Raw genomic sequence first — 27,090 nt, forward strand, 5'->3', positions numbered from 1 at the left:
AGTACACTGAGCTCACTGTCATGTTCAGCTAATGGGTTTGAGATGATTTGAGGTGGTGCGTTATCCTGCTTGAGTTGAGCATCAGAAGATGGTGCACTGTGGTCGAACAGAGATGGACATGGTCAGAAACAATACTCGGGTAGAGAGCGTCATCTAAACAATGCTCAGTTTTACTAAAGGGCTCAAAGTGTGACAAGAAAATATCCCTGATAAATTATACCACCGCCATCATCACTCTGAACCCTTGATACCCCATGGTTTTATGTCAAATTCTGACTCTGACATGCAAACATTGAGCAGTTAATCGAGACTCAACAGACCAGGCAACTTTTCCAGTCTCATATTGTCCAGTTTTGGCAAGCCTGTGTTAATTGTAGCCTCAGTTTCCTGTTTTTAACTGACAGTAGTGGCAGCTGGTGCAGTTATTGCTGCTTTTGTAGTCCATCTGTAGGCTGGACAGAGTGGTTACTGTTGTAGAGAAATGCCACTGGATGATTATTTCCTCTTTTTTGCACCGTTCTCTTTAGATTCCAGAGGTGGTTGTGTGGGAAAGTCCCAGCAGATCAGCAGTCTGAGTTAGTCAAACCATCATTTGGCACCAACAACCCTGCTACACTTCAAAGTCACTTAAATTATCTTCTGCCCCAGAAAAAGCTTGGTTTAATTTCAACCTCTCATTTTGGCCATGTCTGTATGCTTACATGCACTTGGTTTATGCTGTGTGATTGGCTGATTATCATTATTATGCTGTGTTAACAGGTGTGTCTGTTACAGGTGTGTCAGACTTTGAACACACCACAATAAACTGACCTGTAGGTCAATTTATTTTCTGATTCCTCAAGCAGCAAACTGACCAAGAGCGAAATTGTGCTGTTTTAGGGTGGTGGTGGGCAGCCTGTCCAGCGTGTCCACGTGGAGCCCTCTACAAGTCATGGCTGGACACAGCAGCGCAGACATCCTGATTCCTGTGAACCCTGCCGATCCTCAGTCAGGTACTGCAGCAGCGGTTAGTGGCTCACGTCACAGTGGAAATGCACAATTCACATAAATAGCCAAAGATTGATTGTAGTTCTGTGGGAACTCATGAAATTTCTTGTCCCAAAATGATATCACGAGGATCAATCAGGAGTACACAATTTCATGCAATCTAGGCAAACATAACATTCACACATCAGTGCCTCTGGCAGTCTTTGATGGGGGACCTGAAAGGCCATAAAGGGAAATGGTCCTTATTTCTCTTGCGGTAGGCATGCAGTGTTTTTACTGCTGATCAGAGCGGCTTATGGCTTCCGTGAAGGATTTATTTCATCGAATGAAACGCAGGGACTTTCTCTTTTGGCTTCCAGCTTTACTTTCACTTTGTTTCAGTGAGCTCCGTGGAAGACACGGCCGCATTTCCCGTTCAGTGTGAGTCGGCAGGATCAGTGGGAAACTGCGAGAGCAGCAGCAGATCTCAGCTCACGTTCAAGTAAGCTGTCGTTTCAGGCAGAAGTGCTGTGAAACATTCTTCACTTCCAGGCCTCCTCAATGTGACGTTGTGCTGCAGCTTAATGTGCAAAATAAAATAAGAAGCAATTCCAAGATCTGATTCCTCTTTCGAATTCTTTCAGTATGGAGTCCAGTCCAACAACGCAGCCTGCTCCGCTCTCCAGCGCGCTGTCAACATCTGCTTTGCCCGAGTCCATGACAGTGGGTGAGTGTGCCTTCTTTATCCGTCTGTCTGTCTCTTACTATTTCTCGCCTCCTCTCTCTTCTTAATGTTCCCAAACCTGTTCAGTGATATGAATCATTGCGGCGTTTGACGCATGGTATTCACGACAGCTGAGCAGCATATTTTATTCAGTCACTCTGACAAGAAAGGTTCAAACATGCCCACGAACAAGATGGATTTGATCTCTTTTGGTGCAGAGCTGTGGGTTGGTTGCCAAACAAAAACATGTTGTTACTCGCGCATTTATTCGTGACCCTCAATTAGTTTCTTGGGAGTACGAGTAAAAAACACCTTAAGAGGAACAGAAGAGTTAATTACAAATTGCTAAGAGTCACCTGCTGGATACACAACAAAATACTCATTTAGCTAGCAAAACGTCAGGTAAAAAAAATGTTTTCAATTAATATTTTTATTTTCTTGCATGCATGATTGTAGAATTTGTAAAATTGTGCACTGATGCATGCAAGAAAAACAACATGCATGAGACTCTCTTCAGCCCAAAAGGTGATATGTGCATTACACACACACACTTTGTCTAACCTCAAAGCATACATTTAAACTTGCTTTTAACAGCAAAATGTGTGTGTGAGAAATTTGAGTTTGCGCAGCTGAATAACGAGTGGCCCAAAACGCCACAAACCTCTCCTAAATTGAATGAAACATACAAACACCTTACATTAGATTTGACTGCAGGAAACTCACTTGTCAAATTATCTGTTCCTCAAGAGGCTTTACCCAGAAGATGATCAGATTTCAAGCTGTAGGCCCAGAAGTTTGTGACCGTAATGAATCCTTCGGAAGTCCTGACATGTCTTTCTTGGGAAATTTCTCCACAGCTGTGGAACCCGGAGCAAATGAAATTGAACTTCCTGATTAGTGTTTTCAAACCTTGTTGTCATTTTTCTTGGCGGATAAACTGATCTAATTGCAGTGAGTTAAGCCCTTCGTCCAGAGACTGTTCATTGTGTTTTCATTATGTCAAATGATCCACCAGGTGGCGCTGTTGTTCCAGTGTTCTGGCATGTTACTGTATGTACTGTATGGACTCGCTGTTTGCTTGGGAGCATGGCAAAAATCAGATTGTGAGAATGCCTGTAGTTCACATCAAATTTCTGATCTGTAAGAAAACAAAAAACAAAAACACAGAAAACTAAAATGAAATCACATGATGGACATTTTGGTGTGTGCGACCGGCTCACTGAACACACAGACTTTTTTTCCTCTTGCCTGGAGTCTGCTTGGTGTTCTGCTCAGTGCCCCGGAGCTAATCAGAGCTTAGACCCTTAGACGCCCAGACAGATGCTGTTTGAGATTTTGGGATTTAGTGTGTGTGTGTGAGAGAGAGAAAAAGACGGAGAAAGCCAGAGGAGGGAAGGTGAGGGGGAACTGCTCTTAAGCACCGGGACTGAGTGGTCGTCTAGTCTATTAGTCCTCAGTAAGAGGAGGCCAGAGGGTCAAAGAGAGAGAAGGAGAGAGATGGTGATCTGAAATTTCTCTCATAGAGGCAAAGAGCAGAGAGGATGGTTTTCATGGTTACACAAGGCCTTTAAAAGATGTAGAATAGCAGATTTCAATAGCGGAGGATGTTTTTTTTTTTTTTTCCTTCCTTCAAAGACAAATCCTGCCTGAAACTCTTAACGTCACATTTAGGTATCAGACCTTAAAGAGCAAAAGAGCTTCTCTCCAGACTGAGTCACATCACACAAGGAGGAAACCAGTGGACAGAGGCAGAGATACCGTTTTTGACTTGATTCAGTTTTTATATTTTCAGTAAAAGATCAGAGCTTCTTCTCAGCTGAAAAACTCCTATTCACTTTGCTCTCCCTGGCTCTGTTGCTTTTGCACCTAAGCCAAAACAACAGTTCCCCCTGAGATTTGTGCAGAATCGTCTGAAAGGAGAAGGAAAAATACGCAGAACATGTCTGATTAAACCTTGATTTTATAGCGTTTCACTCTGGGTTTTGCCTTTAGGTAAAATCCACTTTGTATTGATCTAAACTGCAGGTTAAACTTTCCATAGAGACGTGCCACCATTTCATACGTGGAATTGAGTGGACTTGTCAACAAGAGTAACGGTGAGCCTGTGAAAACACCAGAGTGATGCATGCAAAATACTAAATTACTCGAACTGATTAGGTTTAGATTGTGTTATACATTTGTACTATGTTATTAGAGCACACTGAAGGGCAGTAAAAACAGCCCATGATGTTGTTTGCCTGTTTAGTGAGTAAATTTTTGATAAATTCAGAAGGTGCTGGATTTATTTAAAGGCGTGCTGGAGAACCTGAAGGAAAAACTGTGCTAGGAGAAAAAAGAAGGATGAGGGGTGCAGTGTGAGCTCTGCCTCAGTGATTTCCTTCTGGGTCTGACAGCTCATGAGGCCAAGCGGTCCACTGATTGGAGAGTATGGAGTTTGTAATTCACAAGACTCCCTTATTACAAGGCGTAGCTCTCGCCTAATGCATCTGTTATTGGAACGATTGAGCCGGGGCGTGCACGTGCTGGCGGAAGTGCACGCTGTCTTGTTTTCCTGGAAAGATGGCTCTTCCACGCAGAGCGTGAGCACAGAGGTGCGTGCGTCTGTCTTTCTGCACACAGACTTGTGCTGTAATTTGTTCACGTCCTCTTGTGCGGACAGAGGGGCGTCTGGCTCTACTGAAGTCCCTAATGGCTCGTCCGTGGCAGCCGCTGTGAACGCGTGGTTGGACTAAAGGTCACGTTTATTTCTGGCCTGCTGATGTGGAGAATGGAGCTGTGGAGATAATCGAGTTTTTCCCCTTTCTCCTCACTGTTGTGCTTGTCATCGCTTTTCTTCTTCGCCTTTCCTTTTTCCTCGTCCTCCTCCAAACAGGCACTTATCCCGGGGTTAGAGGAGAGACCTGCTCATGTCTGTGGCTATATCGACACCCTACATTAGCCATGAAAACAAAGCTAAGGTCTTTGCATGTGTGTAATTCAGGACATGCAAAATGCAGGATGGATTAGCTCTGTGTCTCACGGTTAATATTTATGGAAGTCCTGGTAACAGCCTAGTTAGGCACTTTGAAACCTCAACGCTCACCTCCGAGCGTAACTATGGAGATGAGTCACCGTGCAACTGCGCAGCCTGGCCCAAATCTGTCCTCAACATCAGGATGGAGATTAACATCACCCGGCAGCAGACTGCTGGCAGACTTTGGCTGCGACTGATACAGTTCCACTGACTGACGCTTTAAGCTGGAAGAAAAAGACCCGGAGACCTTTAAACTGAAGTTGCTGCCACACATATGACACAAATGTCACCGTTATATTTATTAGGGATTAATCTGTCGGTTATTTTTTCTGTGAATTGATTTTCCGGTCTATGAAATGTCAGAAATTGGAAGAAAAAAAACTGTTTTCCTCAGAGCTATTTGATTTGTCTTTTTTGATGTAACTCCATAGACATATATAATTCATAAGGTCAAGAATTTTTTACTGCTTCAGCTTGCTCTCTTTTTTGTTTTTGTTTTTTTAGCCAAACTTTAGAGCGACAGTATCCAAAATTTCGAGTGGTCCTGCCCAGTTTCAGATATTTTGCTGTGCACTCAAACTCTGATTTTCAGTGATTCATTTCAATCTTTTCTTGAGTTGTTCCCGAGTTTTAGTCGCACAGTTTTGCTCCTGGCACTTGACAGCCACCATTCTGTTATTATTGCCTTCCTGCCACTATGAAGATATAAACAATCTAAATTTGATCCCATGGATTTGTGTTAATACACTGCTCGAAAACAAATACATAAATAATGGAACACTTAAATCACACATCTTGATGAACTAAATATTGAAGCTTAAAATCTTTACTGATTTTAACAGTCAGTCAAAGCGAAACCACCAACAGTGTGAGGGCTGGATGAAGTCATCAGGTGATCCTGTGGCTAAGTAGACCGTATGCCTGTACGCACTCATCATAACATCTGGGCACACTCCTGTGGATGTTGTCCCGGGGGATCCCCTCCCAGACATGGATCCGAGCATCAGTGAGCTCCTGGACAGACTGTGGTGCTATGTTGTGGCTTTGGATGCATGACACATAATATCCCAGAGGTTCCTAGTTGGATGCATTGTGGGGTATGTTAGGTCCAGTCAGTGGCATCGATGGCCGAGCACTTTCCTACACCAGGGAACCCGAGGCCTGCTGCATTTTCAGGTCTGAGGATTTCTCGGTAACAGCAGTCAGGCTACTGTTGGCTAATAAAGGTCTGTATTACTGATCAACACAGTCGGAGAGAAGTTCAGAAGGTAGAAAACCTAGTATAACCTTGGTACTGTAATCCCTTATTCCCTTGTGAGAATCGAGTACAAAAGAGGGAATGCCTGCTCAGTAAAATAAAAGCAAATTATGTTCAGATGATTGTAATTATTAGATATTTGTGAGGTAATTGTGTTTTTGTTTACTAGCACGGCAGAGCAGAGTTTACATGAACCCAAATCTAAACCTGGATTCACTCTTAGATTTTCTTGGCTTTGTTTCTTACTTCAAAGTTTTTAGTAGCTACCACAAAAGTATGTTTTATTGTGGCAATAAAAGTGCTGCTCTCTGTGAGTCCGATGGATCTCATTCTGTATAACTCCTGTCAGCTGAATAAAAAAAATAAAAAAAAAGTTAAACCTGATTTTATCAAAGCAGTTCATCTTTGTGACAGAACAAAAGTCTCACATTAATACAGCAAGTGCGGCGTGTGGGATGCTGTTATTTCTACATTTGAAAGCTGTATGATATGAGTTTATGCATATTACTGTGTGTAGTCTTTGTGTGTCTGTGATGCATTGGAAGCAGTTTCTATGCAGAAATCTCACCGCAGTGTCTCTTCTGCAGTGGAGCTGCGTCAGGCCATTGTAGCCATGATGAACAGGAAGGACGAACTGGAAGAACAAAACACGTACGTTGGGATTCACTCCTCTTACCTGCTGCTTGCAAACTTTCAAATGCTCCATCACACACACGTACTTAGGCTGGAAGAACTTCTCTTATTAGCCTCCAGAGACTGTGACTTGCAGCGATTTAATAGATGCTAAAAAAAAAGTTAAGCATGCTGAAAGTCAAAGGTCAATAGTCCTATTGATAAGCTCAAAAATACAATACATATTTATTTCTCTTATAGATTTGAAAGCAAAAAGGTTGACTGAAGTACTTTACAAGTTAGTTAAAGAAAACAAGATCAAACAACTGATCAATAAATTAAAAACGATACAGTGAAATAAAACATAAAAACCAAAAATACAATAAAATAGACTAAACTGCTTTAATGGGAACCATGGCTGTACTATGAGAATTTGGAGTTGTTTAAGTTGCACTGCCTGGTTAAATAGTTGGTTGCCATTTAAAAATAAAAAGTAAGTAAAAGGATCTCACATTTTCTAATATAAAAAATGGACAGGGAGCCTTTATAGCAGACCTGAGTAGAGGCATCAGGAAAGCTAAGGCTGCCTATAGGAGGAGGATTGAAGATCACTTTGCTGACAACGACCCCAGAAAAATGTGGCAGGGGATCAATCACATTACCAACTACAGAAGCAATAACCAGGCAACATCTAGGACTGATGCCTCACTGGCTGAGGATCTAAACCGTTTCTTCGCCCGCTTTGAGACGACCAAGCCCTCAGCTGCCACACCACTTCCACCCGCCCCCAGCACTGGCACACTAACACTTAGGGAGCACCAAGTGAGGTGTGTTCTAAGGTCAGTGAATCCCAGGAAGGCGGCAGGTCCTGATGGAATACATGGAAAGGTTCTCAGAGCATGTGCTGACGAACTGACCGGAGTCTTCACTAAAATCTTCAACCTTTCCTTGTCATCAAACACCGTCCCGCCCTGCCTCAAAACCTCCACCATCATCCCCATCGCCAAGAAGACAGCTGTGGCCAGCCCAAATGACTACAGGCCTGTTGCACTTACGCCTGTAGTGATTAAGTGCTTTGAGAGACTGGTCTGTCAGCACATCAGGGCCGGTCTGCCTCCCACTCTGGACCCCCACCAATTTGCCTACAGGACAAATCGTTCCACCGAGGACGCTATCACCATAGCGCTCCACACTGCGCTGAGTCACCTGGAGCACCGAGGAAGCTATGTGAGAATGCTCTTTCTGGACTTCAGCTCAGCATTCAATCATATCATCCCGGAGATCCTGGTCCAGAAACTGTCTCACCTGGGACTCTCCACCCCCATCTGCCTCTGGATCAAGGACTTCCTGACAAATAGACCACAGTCTGTCAGACTCAGCCCCCACCGGTCCAGCACCATCACACTCAGCACCGGGTCTCCACAAGGATGTGTTTTGAGTCCCCTCCTGTTTACGCTCTACACATCCGACTGCTCCCCTACCCATCTCTCAAACACCATCATAAAGTTCGCGGATGACACCACAGTGGTTGGACTCATCTCAAGGGGGGATGAGTCGGACTACAGAGATGAGGTCAACAGACTGACTGAGTGGTGTTCAGTTAACAACCTCCAACTGAACACGAAAACTAAAGAACTTATCTTGGACTTCAGGAAGGGCAGAGCAGACCCGGCCCCACTTTACATTCACGGGAGCTGTGTGGAGAGGGTACACTCCATGAGGTTTCTGGGCGTGCAGATATCTGATGACCTCTCCTGGACTGCAAATACTACAGCGGTGGTTAAAAAGGCCCAGCAGCGTCTCCACTTTCTGAGAGTGCTCAGGAGGAACAACCTGGAGGAGAGGCTGCTGGTGACATTTTACAGAGCCACCATAGAGAGCATCCTAACGTACGGCATAACAACATGGTATGCAGGGTGCTCAGCTGCGGACAGGAAAGTACTGCAGAGGGTCATCAACACAGCCCAGAAGATCACTGGCTGCTCTCTGCCCAGCCTGGAGGTCACTGCAAACTCTCGGTACCTCAGCAGAGCTGGCAATATCATCAAGGACCACTCTCACCCCAGCAACCAACTGTTTGAACTATTACCGTCAGGCCGACGGTACAGGTCACATAAAACCAGGACAAACAGATTCAGGGATAGCTTCTTTCCCAGAGCTATCACCGTAGTAAATAAGCACAAAAACAATTGAACCTATTCCATACCGTCACTGTCATTATATTATGCTGCTATTCATACTGTCATTATATTAATGCTGCTATCCTGTATATATTGTACATACTATTGTTTGAGTACTTACGATTGTTTTTTTTTTTGTACTTTTTATATTTTACATTTATATTTATTACTGAAACTTGCACCAAGGGAGTGGCACTCCAATTTCGTTGTACTCTGTACAATGACAATAAAGGCTATTCTATTCTATTCTATTCTATTCTATTCTATTCTATAGACCTGATGAAACTGGAGTGATGCAAAATCTGTTAAACGAGCAGCATTTTGACTGCCTGCGAGCAACAAACAGATACAAGCTATTGCAGTAGTCCAATCTAGAGCTGATGAAAGCATAAATATGGATTTTTAAGGCCTTTTGGAGGAAGATGGGATTTTGCTTTGGGAATCTGACGCAGGTGATAAAAGCTGTGTTAACCCGTCTCTAACATCTTGTAGACAGGAAAATAAATCTGGATGGTGTCAGCGTAACAATGGAAGTGAATTTTGTACTTCCTGAAAATTGATCCCAAAGGCAGCATATATAATGAAAACTGAGTAGGACCCAACATGGACCCCTGAGGTACGCCACAACAAATCTAAAATAACTAAAAGAGCAGAAAAACCCGAGTCAGCAGTTAAGAAAAGACCATTAAAATACAAATACCACAAGTGTCTAAAAAGGTCTGATGATTAAAGTCGATTTTAAGAAGTTTTCTTTTTGAAAAAAAGCTGCACAACAGCGCATATGAAAGCAGGTGATGCGCAACCCGATGACAAAGAAGGATTTACTAGCCTGAATATTATGAAGGGTTTCCTTAAGAAGATGAGAGGCGAGGATCTCTCTATATAATTAAAGTGAATCTCCTTCCAAGCAGAGGTTAGAATTTCATACTAAATGATTTAAATTTAGGGTATTAAATTAACGACACAGGCACAGATTAAGTGCTGATTAAATATTTTATATCAGAGCTAAATGTAAATCAGTCTGTCAGTTAGTGCTGCAATTAAAGCAAGTATCGTCAGTTTATCTAATCTGTTTATGAAAATAACATCCCCAGTATTTTAACATTTAGAGGATTAAGCCTGTGTATGGGATGCTACCTGAATGTGATAGTGATAGAAGCCTGTGTTATTTATGCATAAACGTGCATGGCAGCTGCTTTTTAAAGTGTTTTTTTTCTTTAGGTCTCTTCGCAGTCTGCTGGATGGGGAGATGGAGCACTCAGCAGGCCTGAGGCAGGAAACCGATCTGCTGAAGAAGAAGCTGGCAGAACTGGAAGAGAGGCACTCAGCGAAGGTCCAGGCGCTGGCCAGGTAACATGTGATGACTGCGGACCATGCGTTAATACGTAACGTCTGCCTGCACAGTGGATGATTGAAACTGCACGTAGCAGGGGACTTACTCTATTAACGTTTAACAAGTTAATGCACTCTTAACAAATGAATGAGAGCAGAGAGTGCAGATTTAAAAATACTGCTTTTGATTTCAGGTGACAGTAAATTTAGATTATTGTGTGCGCCAAAGCATTTGCACGCTGACGTAAACAGACTATTTATTTGTTTTTGTCTACTGGTCAGAAAACTCATTTTTTATTGTTATTGACACTTTGGACCACAGGTTATTCAATTTGTTGACTTTCAGTCAGAAAATTGTTAATGGCACTGCTGATATAACAAATGAAGTCCCATTCGAAGCTCCCACACTATAACCCTTTGGGCACACAAAATAGTGGCAGAATATGATGTCAAATGATCTTCTGGTTTCACCTCTAGCAAGAAATTGTAACATTTATGATTTTCTGGCACAGATCTATATTTACCCATACAGTAGTTTTACATTTATATATTCTTGAGTCAATATATTTTGCGGGGAAAATGAGAAATAGGTGCAGTCATGGATTGAAAAGTGTGCGCACATTCATGGAAGAGGGGAAAAACAGAGTTTGTACAATTCTAATGAGTTTGAAAGTCAATACTTGTTTGGACCACCTTTTGTGCTTTAACACAGTCTGAACTCTGTCAGGCAGCTTTCTTGTCATTTCTTTAGGTAGTCTTGTGGAATAGTTCTCCAGATTTCTTGATGGACATTCAAAGCTCTTTGATGTTGGCTTTTGTTCTGTTCTCTTTCAGGACGATCCCACACTGCTTCAGTAATGTTGACTGATAATGTTCCAGTGTTTGTTTTTCTATCCAGGTATGCTTTCACTCCATTGGCAGTGTGTTTGGAATCAGTGTCACGCTGAAAAATAAAACAATTTCTAATGGCACGCTTCACAGATGACAGATGGCATTGCATGGTGGCTCAAAATCTGACTGCATTTTTCTGCATTCATAATTCTGTCACTTTTAACAAAATCCCCAACACCACTGGCTGAAACACGTCCCCAAACCATGACAGAGCCTCCACTATGCTTTACAGATGGCTGTAGACACTGTTGTACATTTTGAGTCCATAAAAGAATATTTTGAGTCCAGTTCTTGTGTAATTTTTCATACCTCAGCCTTTTTCTCCTGGTTTCCCCTCCTTAAGAATGGCTTCTTGACAGCCACCCTTCCACTGAGATCATTTCTGATGAGGCTTCAGGGCCACGTGTATCCCTCAGGTCCTGTGTCATGCTCAAATGGCCTCCACAGTCACCAGATCTCAATCCAGTCGTCTGGACTGAAACGAGAGATTCACATCATGGATGTGCAGCTAACAAATGTGCAGCAACTGTGTGATGCTGTTATGTTATCAGCACCTTGCTAAATCTGTGTCATGAAGAATTACGTCTGTTCTAAAAGCAAAAGGGCACCCAGCCCAGCGCCAGCAAAGTGCACCCAAACAAACATAAAAACCCAAATGGCTGCTGATTGTAGTCTAAGGACAAATGGTGTATGGATGATGTTGTGGTGGGAGGATTTGTCACACCAGTGTTTGAAAACACTTTTAGAATTCCAGAAATGGAGCTGCATGACATTTAAATATTTTATATTCTGGCACATTGAGCATTAACCGCTTAATGCGTTAAAAACAATGCATTTTGGCTTTTTGTTTGCACTGACACTGTCAGTAGAATGCAGGTGGAACTGCATGATCATCCAAGTCATGTAAACAGAGTGTCTCCAGATGGGGCAGTGCAGCAAAAACACTGACTGCAACTGAATATAGTCCTTAGCAGTTACACCTGTGTTTTACACTTCAGTAGGACTGGAGTCAAAGATACAGGCGTGTTATTGACTGCTCCATTCATTAGCTGTATGGATCCACATATTTAAACCAAAAAGTTTTCAGTCAGCAGAGCAGAAGTAAACACTGTGTTAAAGCTGTAATAGTCTCAAGGACTTTCATGTCTGTGATTAAAGCTGCCTTGTTGCTGAGGATTGTGCAAGGCCTTTCCTTAGACCTGCTGTACCTGCGTCACTGTTTTACACATAATAACAGTAATTACCACTAATGGCAAGAGCTTTACGCAGACAGGAAAAGGAAACTATATTTGTGCACTGTTAAGTTTCCCCATCGAGTTCAGTCTACTCATGATTAAAAGAACTAGAGGATACACGTCAGAGCAGAGTAGGAAACTTTACCCCATTCATACTCGGTGTGTGAGATTTCCTTTTCCTAAATCGCAGATACAGTCAGTGTTATCCCAATAATTGGCCACCTACGGTTCACTGAAAGTGGCCTCTATCACCTTGGCATGTGCCCAGAGTCCTCAGTCAAGCCCTGAGCCCTTTAAATAGATGACTAGTCATCCTGCAGCAGTCGAAACAGAAAGCCCCAGCAAGCAAGATTGTAGCCTCCCACAGTAAATCAATCCACTAGCTGGGATTGATCGGGTGACTCAAGTTAAGTGTGTGGAGACTGAATCTGATGGGTTTGTTGTTGGGAGCGGACAGGGCAGCAGCTGACTGAGCCGTTTAATATGTGATGATGTTCATATGGAGCGCTTTAATGGGGTGGAAATGACACGAGGTAGAGAGGCAGTGAGAACAAGAGAGGACTGTGACATACAGTATGCATTTCCACACAATCAATCGCACTCAGACACATAAATCCGTTTCTGTAGTCTGCTGCTAAATCTCAAGTGCTGCTTTTCCTTCTCAGCCAAATCTGTCTCGATCAATAGCGGCTATAAATACCGTTGAAGGAGCAGCTAGCCGCTGAATGAGGGCTTGGAGCTGTCGGCATCATTCTGTGAAAGCGGCTACTGGCAACTGTTGCTATGTGCCCCACAATTCTTCATCATTACTGCGTTAATGGTGAATTGAGTCAGTTTTGACACTGAAATGGTAACATCTTAACACTCATCAGAACGACTGCTTTTCTTGTTGACCCGATGGAAGTGCTTTACTCCCGTTTAATTAATTGAGACATTGTTTAATCTGAGATTAATTTGAGAGGAATCACTTTGCTGCCTCTGGCACTGTGCAGGTTAACTTTTTATCTTTACCACCAGATGGTCCTGCTGTTTGAGGAAGTCATCTTATTTTAGAAATCTTCTGAACGATCCTTCTTACATAGTAGAGTGATACCCATACTAAAGGAAGTGTCTTATATACACAAAGTGTATGGATGCCTGCGTGTGTGTGAGCCTGGTCGTACATGGGGGTGGCAGAGGATGAGCAAGCCTCCATACATAGATTCCGGCTGACGTAGACTCAGGCAGAGGGGAGTGGGCTAAAACGAGCAGCTGCCCACTTTACCGACTTACTCACAGATCCATCCACATATAACACGAGAGTGTAAGACCCATACTCACACATTGTGACATTGCAACCCACAACCCGAGCGCATATGTAATAGTCCTCTCTTGTGGTCTGTACGCACACCAAGAATTAGCATTCTTTGTATTTCCATCACCTGTTGGATTTCCTATGAAGGAATATTGCACATGTAGCAAGTCGAATCTTAAATGTTTTGCTTCATATAAATTGGAGCTAATAGATAAAAGTCGTAGTTTTTGGTGTGACCGTCCAGTGAGTTTAGACTGATTCTTATCATGCTTTTTATTTGTTCTTGTTTCTACTGTCTCTGTAAAGCACTTTGAATCACCTTGTTGTTGAATTGTGCTATACAAATAAACTTGCCTTGCCTTGCCTTGCCTTATAATTGGGTCCTTCCATATGAAATCAACATGGGCCTTATGCTCAACCTTCTCTTATTTGCGACAATTTTATGGTCCAAAAGTTGAATTTATAAAACGAGTGCTGTGAAATTTCAGCTTCATGTATCAAATATTTTTCAGGACACATTCTTTTTAGAAATATGGTCCATCGACCTACTTTCAGCACATTAAAATCTGAGGCAATATTTGAACACCAGTGTCTCAAAAACCATTAAAGGTAAAAGCCTGAAATTTTCACTGCTCTTTCTTATGATCAAAACGAATCAGGACCTGTAATTTGGGACAGATACATTAAAAAATCTCTGTGCATTGACTAGTTATATTTGAGTACACCTTAATAAAAAAGAAACTTCACATAGCAAAAGACAACTAGTGACGAGTGCTAAATATCATATAGTTATATTTCAAAAGAGTGTAAAAGGTTTTTTGCTAATTTGTACTCAAATGTGGGATTTTGCAATAGTGCTCGAGTTTTTACTTGACATTTTTAACTAGCCAATACTCAAGCATTTTTTTTAATGAATCTGTCCCAAATTACAGGTCCTGAATTATCTTCATGATAAGAACGAAAGTAAAAGCTTCAGACTTTTATCTTCAGTAGCTACTGTGGCAAAAACAAACAAACAAAAAAGAACTGCACTTTGAAACTGGTTGCCCTTTCCTCTTACCATCTGGATGCCTCCTTGTTTTTGTTGTCACTTAAGATGATCCTCGTCATTATTACACCGTAAAATGAATTTGTTATCAATATGATGACTCCCTAATGGCAATGCATATTGGAATATTATTAATTAATACTGTGATTAATATTCATTTCTTCATTTCTAATGACACAAGGCATTAAGTCACCAGAAAGCTGTTGCTAAATAGCAATGTCCCACACCAATTGACCTTGCTCTAAATGTCTAACCCTCAAGCTCATTCCTCAGAGAATAGTGAGACAGACGCGCACACACAGAAAATCTTTCCCCTCAACTATTTCTTGCCCCCCTCTTCATGCGACAGTTGGCAGAGCGGAAAGCAGGCCTCTCGCAGCAGGAAGACGGGAAGGTGGCCAGTCGAGTGGGCTCGGGCCAGCTAGCAGTTCCTCGTCACAGGGAGAGGGGGTGGTTGGACAGGCGGACACATACGTGCGCGCACACACTCGCATGCAAAAGAAACGAGAGCAGATGCCTTTTTCTTAGCTGGCAGAGCCGCCTTTCTCCAAGCAGTCTGGTACGGCTTTTCTAAAAAAATAAATAAATAAAATAAAATAAAGTGGCAGAGCAAGCGGCTGTGATGTTTGCCCGGTTTATTTGTTGGGAGTGTTTAGTCAGTTATGCCATTCTGCCCAAACGGAAGTTTTAACAACCCAGTCCTCCACCCCACAGCCATGCTGTGCCTCTGCGTGGATTTATCTATATGTTTAATGCATATATGTGCCTCTAGAAGTGTGTCAGGAGAGAGAATGTATGCTTTAAGGGCTTTTTATTTATGTTTTTTAAAGATGGCAGTGCAGTAAATTGCACTCGGGAGCATTACCTAGCGACTGAGCTGCTGATCTCTGAAGGCGTCTTTAAACCTCTCATTCACTACTTCCAAACAGAGCCAGACTGTACCTGAAGAAGAGCCAATTTATGCTGTGTTTATTGCACATTAAGATGGCTTTAGACCATGGGATAATAAACGGAGGGATGTGGAAATGTAATACAAAAAAATCACTCCAGGGCATCTATTCAGTTTAAGTAATTACTGTATGTAGTTTGAGTTTAAGCTTTCCTTTTCAGATCGTTTTTTTGCTTGTACTCTAAGAGAAGATAAGAGCCCCCCCCCTCCATTTTTTACTGGCTTTCTAACAGTGTCTTACAGTGTTTCCATTATATAAAACCCATTCTCAGACTTCACATTCTTTGCTTTCTTTTAAACAAAATATTCATAATTTCTTTATCTCTTAAGCACACACTGTTTTTTGCTCTTTCCCCACTCCCATTCACTTGCATATAAAATACTTTTCTAAATGTTTCTAAGCCACGTAGCTTTTCTTTTCCCCCGCTGTTTCCTTCACGCACAAAACAATCCTGCTTTTTTCTAAATCTTTTGCACGCACACGGTTTATCCTTCTTACTTATCTCGCATTGAGGAAGATGAGATGACTTCAACAGTTTTACTGCCCAGTGTAGTTAATAGGCTTATCCTCTAAGCAGACGTTTACACTAAATGTTTCTAGAGCAGACGTTTGCCCCTAATGAGAAAGCAGTGTGTGGCTGGTCCCATATCTGCTGGATGAAGGATGCAGTTTATTTAACAGAGATCCCGAGTCCTTAGCTTTCAACACGCTAATTTAAAACTTTAGCATCCCTCAAGGCAGACAACCCACTTCGAGTTTTAGATGAGTTTGAATGTGTCACGTTTACACGTCCTGCTCACCAGTAGAAGCACCAGATAATTTAATGGATCGCTCTCAGTTTTGGAATTGAGAAATTGTGCGGCGCTCCTCCCTTCTGGCTTTGTGGTTTAATTTAGTTCCGTATCCATTATTTAATTCTCGTCCTGTGGTTCTGAACATATCTGAACTGAGTTTGTTTTGATAGACTCACTGAAGGCATTGAGGAAGTTCCTGCAAACCAAAAGTCAACGAGTTCAGTCTTAGTGGGTATTTAAAATACAGTGTGTGGTTGCTGCCCTGCATGGAAGGATCAAGCTGAGGGGGCGCAACACTTAGAAACAACCTGAAATAAACCAGTAAAAATGTAAAAGTATTTGCAAAAACAGAGGAGCTGTGTGTTAAGCAGGTGGATTATTTTTTATTGCATGTGGGAGGCTGAGCTGTGGTACGACCTGAGGGAAGCTGCTCCACTGCAGACACAATACTGGACACCTAGGGTGTTTATCACACCTCCAGGCTGTGTTTTATCCCTCTGCCCTGAAATTGGATTTGAAAATACTCAGTTGAAAACAGTTCAGTTATTGGGGCTTTGGTCAGAATCATGCTCACGCTGACAGCTGCTGTGTTATCAAGTGCTTGGGTATGTTCCCCTAAATTCCCCACCAGGCCACTTATATTATCTTATATGTTACCGTGCTAAAGACATGCTCAGCTCTTAATGGAGGGAGTTGTACACATTGTTCAGTGTACTTTGCAAAGTTCGCTCAAGTTTAATTAATCAGCAATTCGAATCAGTCCCCAAAACCTGAGCCAAATAATTCCAAGCTTGATGCACTTGATTACCAACAATTCCTTGTCAGCGGAGAGCACAGCTGAGGTTGACAGATGCAGTGTATTTACCAAGGTGACATTTTATCCCGTTGAAAGATTGTTTGTTTTTCCCGGCCCAGGCATTGTTTTCCAAAAGCAAGCACATTACACGGGCACAAAGTGTTTTACTTGTATCAGAGTGATCAATAATTCAGCAAAATGTGTTCATTATCGTGCTGTTGTAACCTGAGAAAGGAATTCAATTTCAAGCGCGCTAAGTATTGTTTGTTCAAAGAATCGTTTATTCAGAGCAGACAAATCTTGCTGAATGATTTTTCGGAACGGCTGTTCGAGAACAAACAAAACTGTGTGTGTGTGTGTGTGTGTGTGTGTGTGTGTGTGTGTGTTTCTTTTTATTTATTTTTATTCTTGAATAGCTGACAGGCATCTGGTTATTATTTTCTATTGACAGCTTGCAATAACAACTGTTGAAATGATTGTGAGTGCATAATAATTTAAATGGTATAAAAAAAGCAGAATGACGGTGGAGATTTGAAAAGGCTCACAGTAGATGACAGGCAGCGACGGCACCTGCTGAAGATAGTCGAGGCTTGAAATCAATACTTCGTCAGTTTGGATTTTTTTCTTTGGGAAAATAATTCCCCAGTATTATGTTTTATATAACACCAATAATAATAATAATAATAATAATAATAATGCAACGAGTAATAAATGGTAAATGGCCTGTATTTATATAGCGCTTTACTAGTCCCTAAGGACCCCAAAGCACTTTACATATCCAGTCATTCACCCATTCACACACTGGTGATGGCAAGCTACATTGTAGCCACAGCCACCCTGGGGCGCACTGACAGAGGCGAGGCTGCCGGACACTGGCGCCACCGGGCCCTCTGACCACCACCAGTAGGCAACGGGTGAAGTGTCTTACCCAAGGACACAACGACCGAGACTGTCCAAGCCGGGGCTCGAACCGGCAACCTTCCGATTACAAGGCGAACTCCCAACTCTTGAGCCACGATCGCCCATAAAAGCATTGTTTAATGTAGTCATAAGAAAGCAAGAGAGCAAGCAGCCTGATTAACCTTTGTTACTACACCTGTATTACATACCTGTCAGAAAAGCACAGGTGTATTTAATAACAGTAACGAGGCTCCTGCTAAACACTCACGCTTTGTGCTCTGTTGTCGTCATCGACTCCTCCGGGTAAGAGCTAAATTTTTACCTGCTAAATTCTTCACTGCTGAGTCCGATGGGCTTTGTCTGTCTGCTGTTTGGTGCCTGTCTGATTACATTTTACATGACCGAGAAGCTAAAACTTTGTTTTTTCTTGTGGTATTTTTGGCAACAACAACAAAAAAGGAAAAACCTGGATAAATTCTTTGTTAGAAAACATGCAAACTGGCATCTAATTATAAAACACCTATTGGAAAAAATATTAATATTTATACAGTTATTTAGTAAGCTTTCTGTAGTCTGTTAGGGCTGCTGTAATAACACCCATCTGAGAGGTCAAACGCACTGCAACTTAAAAAAACAAACAAAAAGCATTAAAAGCGCAAAAAAACAAAACTAAACAAAATGGAAATGGTACAAAAAATGTTGCAAAAGCTCACAAAAAGTGTGTTTTTTAAATAAAAAGTGTTTGGGGGAGACAACAACGTGACAGCTGTGGAACACATGCTAATAGCAAACTTGTATCTGTAGTATAATATGAATCATGCGGTTAAAATCAACATTACCTGCACAGCACCGACGAATCGTCTGCTTCTTTAAAGTGTCCCAGTGGAGTCCTTCACGTTTTGGTTTCTGTCACTTCTCATTATCTGTTCTGGCGATTTCTTTAACTTGCAGTGCATTTGACCTCTCAGAGCCACCGTATATTATTTATAGTTTTTCCAATGTAATTGAATAAAATTACAGTGACATAAGTAGTAAATGGGCCCCAGTGATGTAGGGCTTTTCTTCACTTATTCACCACTTCTATGTCGATAAACTTAACTTAGGGTTTCCTGAGTAAACATTTAAAAAAGAACAAAGAAAAGGACCGTTTTCTTGTCGCTTCCAGATAGCGACACTGGTTAAACTCTATTATGAATTTCTCGTTGTTTGGCAAGCTCTGTGATTAGGGGTTTTATAAAGTGGCCATGTCTTTTTGTAAGTCAATACTGCAATCTCATCTGCAGTCCATTAGCTTGTATACTTAACTGCTTCTGAAGGCCACAGCTAATTTTTAAGGGCCATGACTTCCTGCTCCTTTCGTGGGTTATTATTTATAAAAAAAACAAACAAAAAAGTTTGAGCAAATTTAATTTCTCTTTTCCTGTAAACTCAGACTGTTCACCTGCATGCAATCAAAGCCTGCAGCATGATTGATCAATAGATGACAAGCCAGAAAGCTTCCACCCCTGTCCTGTGGATGTGCAGATATCTTATTATAGAGATAACATTATTTCTTACGTGGAGCCGGGTTTCTTAATAAAACAGAACACTAAACTACTTTTACGATGATTAGGTGACTTTAAAGGCACCCACTGAAGGTCTTGATGACAGTTTAATCTGGCAACGTTGGCTTCTGGGAATGCAGTGCACTGTTGTGAATGTTAACAGAATCTGAGGACAAAGATGCTTTGTAGAGATGAAGATAATAGAGCTGCTAAGGCTTTTAGAGCCCCACCTCCTTACACATTTTGTGTGGTCTTAAAATGAGACTATTGATTAGGAGGATGAAACCACCAAGTGAGCAGAGGCTGTGTGCGCGTAGAAGGGTGAAAAAACTATTTCTAACACGTCATCGTGACAGACGGCAAGTAAAAGAGCCAAATTCATTGAGTTCGTAATAGAAGAACACTTTAACCTGAGCTTCACGTGTCTCACATTATGTCAAATCCTGCAGACACAAGGCCTTTTATCAGTAAAATGATTCCTCTGTTCTGAATATCTGCGTATCTGTCCGACCCGCTACACACACACACACTCTGTAAAGCAGGCGGTGTGTATTAGCTATAATTAAATCAGGCTGAAAAAGCATCTGGGCTGCGGGTTGTTCTGATAACCGTGTGGACGGCTCCACTGAGAGCTCGTCATGTGGATTTCAGGAAGTTTCCCCGGAGGTCCCTCTTTTGTTGGTTGTGAATGAGGGCTGATAAGCAGGGCACCAAACATCACCCGTGGAGAATGAGGGTTTGGGTGGCGGTGTGGGGGCGCGACGGCGGTGCAAGACAAAGACTGTTAGATGTAACTGCCAAGGGCATAAAGCTGCACTTCCAGTTCTGATTGATTTCTTCCCCAAAGTCGACGATGCTCAGCCGGTTACGGCTTGTAAGAAGACTGCGTCTGTCTCTCAGTCCCTTTCTTTGTCACCGCGTCTTTGTGCCTGTGTCCTCAGTCACAGTACAACATGTGCGTTTACATTTTCAAGGGCTCTTAAGATGGATCTCCGAGCTATCAGAGGCCCTGATATACCTATAACTAGTGTTCCGGTTTATCCAACTGGTGCTGGATCTGTGTGGGATAGTCAAGCAGTATGATTACATGTGCCTGTAATTTGGAAACAGCTGAAGTGGTTTCTTTTCCCCAGGTAACAGTGGATTCTCGCCAAATTTACAAGTAACTGCGTTTCTAAAAGATGGCACAAAGCTTGCAGTGCAGCTGTTTGAGGGAATTGTAAGCTATAACAATTGTGAAGGGTGGGAAAAGTAGGTCTCTTTATTTGTTGGGGTCTCACTGTTTTGGGGAGGTTTGAAAAGGCCATGCCTAGCTTTACTAGCTTTACTACAGTGCACTGATCTGACACTGTATTTGGCCTCGTGTTTTCTTCTCAGGCATCTTCTATTTCAGTCTGTAGAGAGGCCTCAAGGCCAGCCTGGCTTCTTTCTCATTTGGGAGATAGTAAAGCACCTAACTGTATTGCTTTGTCTGGATAGAGAGTAAACATAGAAGAAGAAACAAAAAATTCAGAATTGAGATGCATGAGCTCGAGACACACGATCTCTTTTCTCTTTTACATCAAGTACCTGTGCAGTAATTAGTCTGATAATTTTTTAATTTGCTCCAGAATGATCATTTCTGCATGAGTGAAAAGATTTCCATATGATTGCATTCAAATCACGCCATGCAGAGTCAGACTGGAGCTAAAGCCAAGACGATCCATCAGATATTTGAATGAGAACATTAGAAGTTTATTAAATTCATGTACATTTGCATTGTGAGGAAGAGCTCATATTGAAACGCTAAGGGACATTTCCCACCAAATTATTGTCACACTATTGGAAGCGCACATTATCTAAAATATCACTATACGCTGTATCATTAATGTTTCCCTTAATGAACGAACCAGAGGAAAAAACAATTTCTAGAAACTTTGTCAGAGAACCTTCCGGTCATACGCAGTATATTTTTGCACTTATATTGCCATCCTAGCTCTCCATTAATCAGTACATTATCTTTAAGTGTCCTTACTTAATGACACTAAGGATATTTGGCATTGAAAACGACCTGCATACAATGCGTTGTAGCTTTAACCTTCTTGTTTTAGCTCTCTGTTTTCGTCTGTTTAAGCTTTGTGTGTCTGTTTGTGCAGGGAGAATGAGGTCCTGAAGGTCCAGCTGAAGAAATATGTGGGGGCGGTACAGATGCTGAAGAGAGAAGGAAGCCAAGGCAATGACGGTAAAATGCGCGCACACACACACACACACACACACACACACACACACACACGTGTGCGCGCTCTCTCCGTGCATCATTATGAGCTGAAATTAGATTTCGTATCAGCGTCCCAGTCCATCTATTTTGCTCTCAAACAGCAGCGCACATGGATGCAAACAGCGAAAAATAAGGTCATCGGTTTTCTTTCATATGCCAGATCAGTTCTGGTGCTTTTCTCAGGGGCTCTGATGACTACCCTCTATTTTTACAGTACAAGACCCTGTCAGACAGAGAGCCGGTTTCCCTCTCAGTCCTGCTCACTTTCATTTATCCAGAGTTTTAGTTTTTGAAAAGATTCGATATCTCTGACTTTGTTTTTGTGTTGCAGAGGGATGTTAGCGAGGCTTTGTGTGAAAACTAGCAAGATAAGCCTCTGTTGTGTCAAATGCAAATAAAATGAACACTGCAGATAACAGAGGGCCATATATTAGGTCAATTGCAATCTATGGGACAAAATGGGGAGTGGTTATCTTTAAAACCCAGAGGGTTCATTGAGTTTTTTGTGCTTTTGTTCGGTGCATCTTTTCCCTATTAAATTAATGTTTTATGATGTTTTTCTTAACAGTAACCCTTCTAATAATGCACTACAGAGTCTACGCTACACTATCACCAACACGAAACCTGAGCCTAGATGAATATTATCTTTATTTTGAGGAAAATTCAATTTGTATTAAAATGTGGGTCTTTTTAATTATTTATATCAGTGATAAAACATGTCAGCATCCGCACTATAAAGTCCAATGACCAGATGGACAGTTAGGCCCAACGATACACGGAAAGGTCAAAGTTTGTGTGTGAGCAATGATGTAATCATGGGTGATAAATCAGCCATAGTGTGCCTCAGCCTCAGCACCTTGAATAAAACATAAAAAGGCTTAACTTTGCATTATATTTAATTAACATTGAGGCTATCATATGACTTTTAAAACTGGAGGGTTATTAACTAGTTAAAGGTCGTCTGTCCTTAGCAATAATAAACTGTTTGATTCATGAATATGTTGAATCTGCCTTTTATTCTGTGAACTGTAGACACTTGAAACTGGAAAATAAGGTTGGCCTTCAGACTAAAACGTGTGCCTTCCACCGAAAGCAACACATTTCAAAGGGGCAGCTTTTACTTTGAAGGTGAACTTTGCCCTTTTGTTTGTGTCAGAGTTTCATTGCAGGTTTGCAAACTATGGGCAACCATGGAAACCTTCTAGCAGCCAAAGAAATTGCAAAGAGGTTTTTGGCGCTGCACCGTATACCTCTTTGAAACCAATTTGACTTCGCATTAGCAAGGAACCACCAGCACCCGCTCGCCATCCAGTCACAAAATAAACACTTCCACCTCGGGATCGTGGTCACAGACTGAGGCAGTCATTGTATATTGCATATTTAAACTTTGGACTATACAATTTTTGTGCAAATTGGAGCAGTAAATATTCTAAAATATTTGACTCAGGTCTCTAAAATAAAATATATGAACATGTTTAACAACATTATTTTCTAAGTTATATTCTCTCCGGTCCGCTCACAGTCCAAAGACATGCACTTAGTGGGGGTAGGTTAATTGGAAAATTGCCCATAGGTGTGAATGCAGGAGTGAATGTGAGTACGAATGGTTGTCTGAGTCTATGTGTTAGCCCTGTGATGGACTGGTGACTTGCTCAGGGTGTGCCCCGCCTCTCGCCATATGACATCTGGGATAGGCTCCAGCCCCCCGCGACCCTGATAAAGGAAGTGGAAGCGAATGGGATACACTGATATTTTTTGTGTGTTTCAACTTGTCATATTTGTTCAATCCAGCATGAAATTTAAATAAAAATAAAAATTTCATTTTTGTGACTAATCCCACGATAGTGTTCTACATGCTTTTGTTTACTGTAGTGTATAATTCTGCTATTTATCATGTAGAAATTGTCACTAGTTGCCTGCTTTTAGTTAGCTTGTACTCAAATATGGGACTTTGTGGGCATGCTGGCCTTTTAGTTTTATTTTAAGTTATGAGTACTCAGGCAGATACATTTTTGATTCGTCTGTTCCAAATTACAGAGCCTGTTTCATTTTTAAGGTACGAAACAGCAGCGAAAATTTTCAGGCTTTTATCTCTGATAGTCTTTGAGATATTCATGTTCAAACATTGCCTCAGATTTCAGTGTGTGAATAAAATGCCTGAAAGTCGGTCGATAAATCACTTAAAAGAAATGGATCTTGAAAACTATTTGAAATATGAAGCTAAAATTTCACAGCACTCGTGTTCAGGCTTTGCACCATAAGTTTTTGATCTAATGTTCTAAATATTGGCTGGTTTTGGATGGAATGACCCCTGCATGAAACTGCATTTAGTTTTTCTTATCATGCAGTTTTAATCTCAATTGCAATACAAAAAAATCTGATGGTTTTTAAAAACTCGTTTTATATTAATTACCAAAAAGATGCTTCTATTCAGAAGAATTGAACTGATGATCATTGAGAGTCTGCGGTTGTTAAGCAGGCACAGACCTGTGCGAGTTCGGCCTACAACAGAGTCATGTTTAAAACATCACAACAGTTCACATTTCATCTTTCTGGTTCCTGCAATTACTGTGTTCAGCCTGTGAAACACGGCCGCCTGAGCGGCTGACACTGGAGACCATGGCGGGGAGGAACCGTACGATGAGAGATGATTGGAAAGAGCAATGGTGATTTCCTCACGCGTGTGCGTTATCAGGAAATAGCCCACACCCGCTGCAGTTTCTCAATCAAAAATGTCCTCCTCACTTTGTGGCTTCCTCTTGTTTCTTTTGCACTCTTCTTGTTTTGCCGCCACTCATTACCTTACCTGCTCGTGTTGACTTTTCAGTTTCTTGTCGTTTGTACCATTTCTCTCTCCTCTCCACCCATCCACACTCCCGCTCGCTCCATTCACGCCACCGTCGTCCCGACAGGCATAGTAATTCCCCCTCCGCAGCGGCGTCTAAATGATTTCATCCTCCCTTGCCTCTGTCTTCTCCTGCTAATGATGCGCCTCGTTCCATCGTGCTTTGATGTCGACTACCAGAGCCTGCCGTTGTGTGTTGGGAATGAAGGAGGCAAAATAACGTGCGAGGAGTTTAAGGGGAGCAGAAAATCACGGCTGCTGGGGGGTTTCAATTGATACACAAGCACCCCCTTTTTTATGAGCTGTCAGCATGTTTCCCCCTGATCAGTGTGCTGCGTTTTTGAAACCCCTCCTGTCTAATGATAGCGAAGCAGACTTGATCTCTCAAATGCTCCTCAGGCGCTGTCAGACCCACTGACATCCCACAAAAGATGGTTTTCCTTTCCTTCTGTTTCAGAGAAGCGATAATTGTTGTTTCCATGTGTGATGCTGTGTGTCCCTGTTTGTTTGGGGGGATATCCCCACACCACTTATACTTGGATATGAAGGAGCAGTGCGATTTTATTACAGAGTGTTGATTGCAAATCATTTCACATGCATGAATGCTGTTTGAATATATGCATATGTTGCATAAGTGGTAGATATACTAGACATACTTGTGCACAAGAGAAAAAGCTCCTGTTTTAATTTATCACTGACTTATTTTATGTTAGGTTTACTTCCTGCTTTCATTTCATTCCCACTTTTTTGTAAGGATAGTCTGACCTTTCTCCTTGTTTTTCCCTTTGCTTCAGTGTTTTGTGGTGGAAGTTTTCCTTTGGTTAGTTTTTGTCATTCTGTGGACGTTACTTGCAGGATTTGGGGCTTGATGAGGTTCACTTCTGGTTTATCCCTGGATTTTTTTTAGTGTCAAGAACATGGTTTTCTACTAACGTTATCGGGTTCATCACCATTTGTAGTGATGCTGAACCTCTCTAACATGTGTCAGAGAGGTTGTGTTTCCGTAACAGCTCTATAAATGTATAAAAATACAGTCTAATGACCAATCACTACCATTCATTCCTGGAAGTTCTCCCAGTGAATGAACATTTGAGGTCTAAATCTATTTCTCGCGGGACGTTACGCAGGTGAGGGAAAAGAGGGGGAAAAAAACCCTTTCCCTGACGAGCATCAATGAGAGATTTAGATTCTCAGCGGGGGGAGATTTACTTCTTTTATTTATTTTTACTGCCAGCCTCAAACAATTTCAAACCTTTTCATTGATCTCTGGGCTAATGTACGGCAGCATAATCCTAAAATGGAGAGCACTAAAGTCTCCTACTTTTTGACTTTGAATTAAAATTCCAAGTTAAACCTTTTTACTGATTTTAGTAAAAGGTTTTTATTTGTTCAGAACATTTTTGAAGATTACCAGCTGAAAGAATAAGTCAGAAAGTGTGACAAAAGCTATGAGAATACTTCGACCTACAGTAAACATTCATTTAATGGCCCAAACAGCTTCTAGCGCCCTGGTCTCCGGGTCTTGAATATCTCTTGAGCAGAGATGTTGCAGGTTGATGTCTTGCAGTGATTTTCAAATAATATATTTACAGTAGTGAGATTGAAAGCTAGTTTTTGCTTTGGCTTTAAGACATTTGTAAGCTATGCAAAAACCCCAAATTCATTCTTTCAGTTTTAGCGTCACCCTCTTGAGTCACTGTAACGTATCTGAATCTGACCTGCGTGAATATAGAGATCCAAAATGAAAGGGAAAGGGATTAGTCAGATTGGATCTGAATAGAGTCAGGGATAAAAGGACCTGCTTGAAAGTGAAGCCAACCAAACGGAGAGATGCCGCTGGCGACCGTTATGATGCCATACACACTTTAAGCTAAGGGCAAGTATATTCGGATCCTCTGAGGGTAATCTAATACCCAGACCAATACAGTGGGGCGCTACTCAACCCCATTAAACTGACCCAATTACAATCTATTTGTTTGTGGCCTTACTTGGGGAATGTGATGCATCTAGGTTACTCAGAACTGATTTGACTCGAGCATATCTAGTTTGGTTTTGAGTGCATTTGTTCTGAATTTCTGTGCTACAGGCAGCAGGCAGTGCAGTGACCTGCGTCGTGGAACATATCAGGATCAGAATCATTTTATTGTCATTGTGGCAAACGCACAACAAAATGCCAAAAATACTGTAATGCACACTGACATATCTCATAAACTATTGTCAAGCTAGTCTTTATTAAAGCATGTGGCTCTTCTCTCCAACTATACAGGTGACTTCAAAAAGAAAGCTCTGGTGGTGGCAGTCTGTTCTTAACTGTAGTGAGCAGGTGAAAAATAGTGAGTTAATGCTGGCACTGTGATGGATTGCTGTGGTGTGAAGTCACATGATGAAATCAGGGGCTTGACTGAATTACTAAAACTTTACATTTCCCGGAACATGGATGCTTTCTCACTT

General features: G+C 41.7%; 1 protein-coding gene across 4 annotated transcripts in view; it reads left to right on the top strand.

Annotated features, from left to right (window-relative positions):
* The window catches only part of snx29 (sorting nexin 29), a 146,956-nt gene that overhangs the window by 11,578 nt on the left and 108,288 nt on the right, over window positions 1-27,090 (top strand). For all 4 annotated transcript variants that reach the window (XR_005694701.1, XR_005694700.1, XM_040023132.1 and 1 more), the window contains exons 9-14: window positions 880-992; window positions 1,369-1,468; window positions 1,611-1,693; window positions 6,549-6,612; window positions 9,975-10,103; window positions 21,673-21,758. Coding sequence is in view for 2 of the 4 variants with exons in the window: in XM_040023132.1 (XP_039879066.1) it covers window positions 880-992; window positions 1,369-1,468; window positions 1,611-1,693; window positions 6,549-6,612; window positions 9,975-10,103; window positions 21,673-21,758 (575 nt within the window). In the remaining 2 variants the exon portion in view is untranslated. The remainder of the gene's footprint in view (window positions 1-879; window positions 993-1,368; window positions 1,469-1,610; window positions 1,694-6,548; window positions 6,613-9,974; window positions 10,104-21,672; window positions 21,759-27,090) is intronic.

This window comes from Simochromis diagramma, unplaced genomic scaffold (assembly GCF_900408965.1).
Source record: "Simochromis diagramma unplaced genomic scaffold, fSimDia1.1 OVJJ01000208.1, whole genome shotgun sequence".
Classification (NCBI taxonomy): Eukaryota; Metazoa; Chordata; class Actinopteri; order Cichliformes; family Cichlidae; genus Simochromis; species Simochromis diagramma.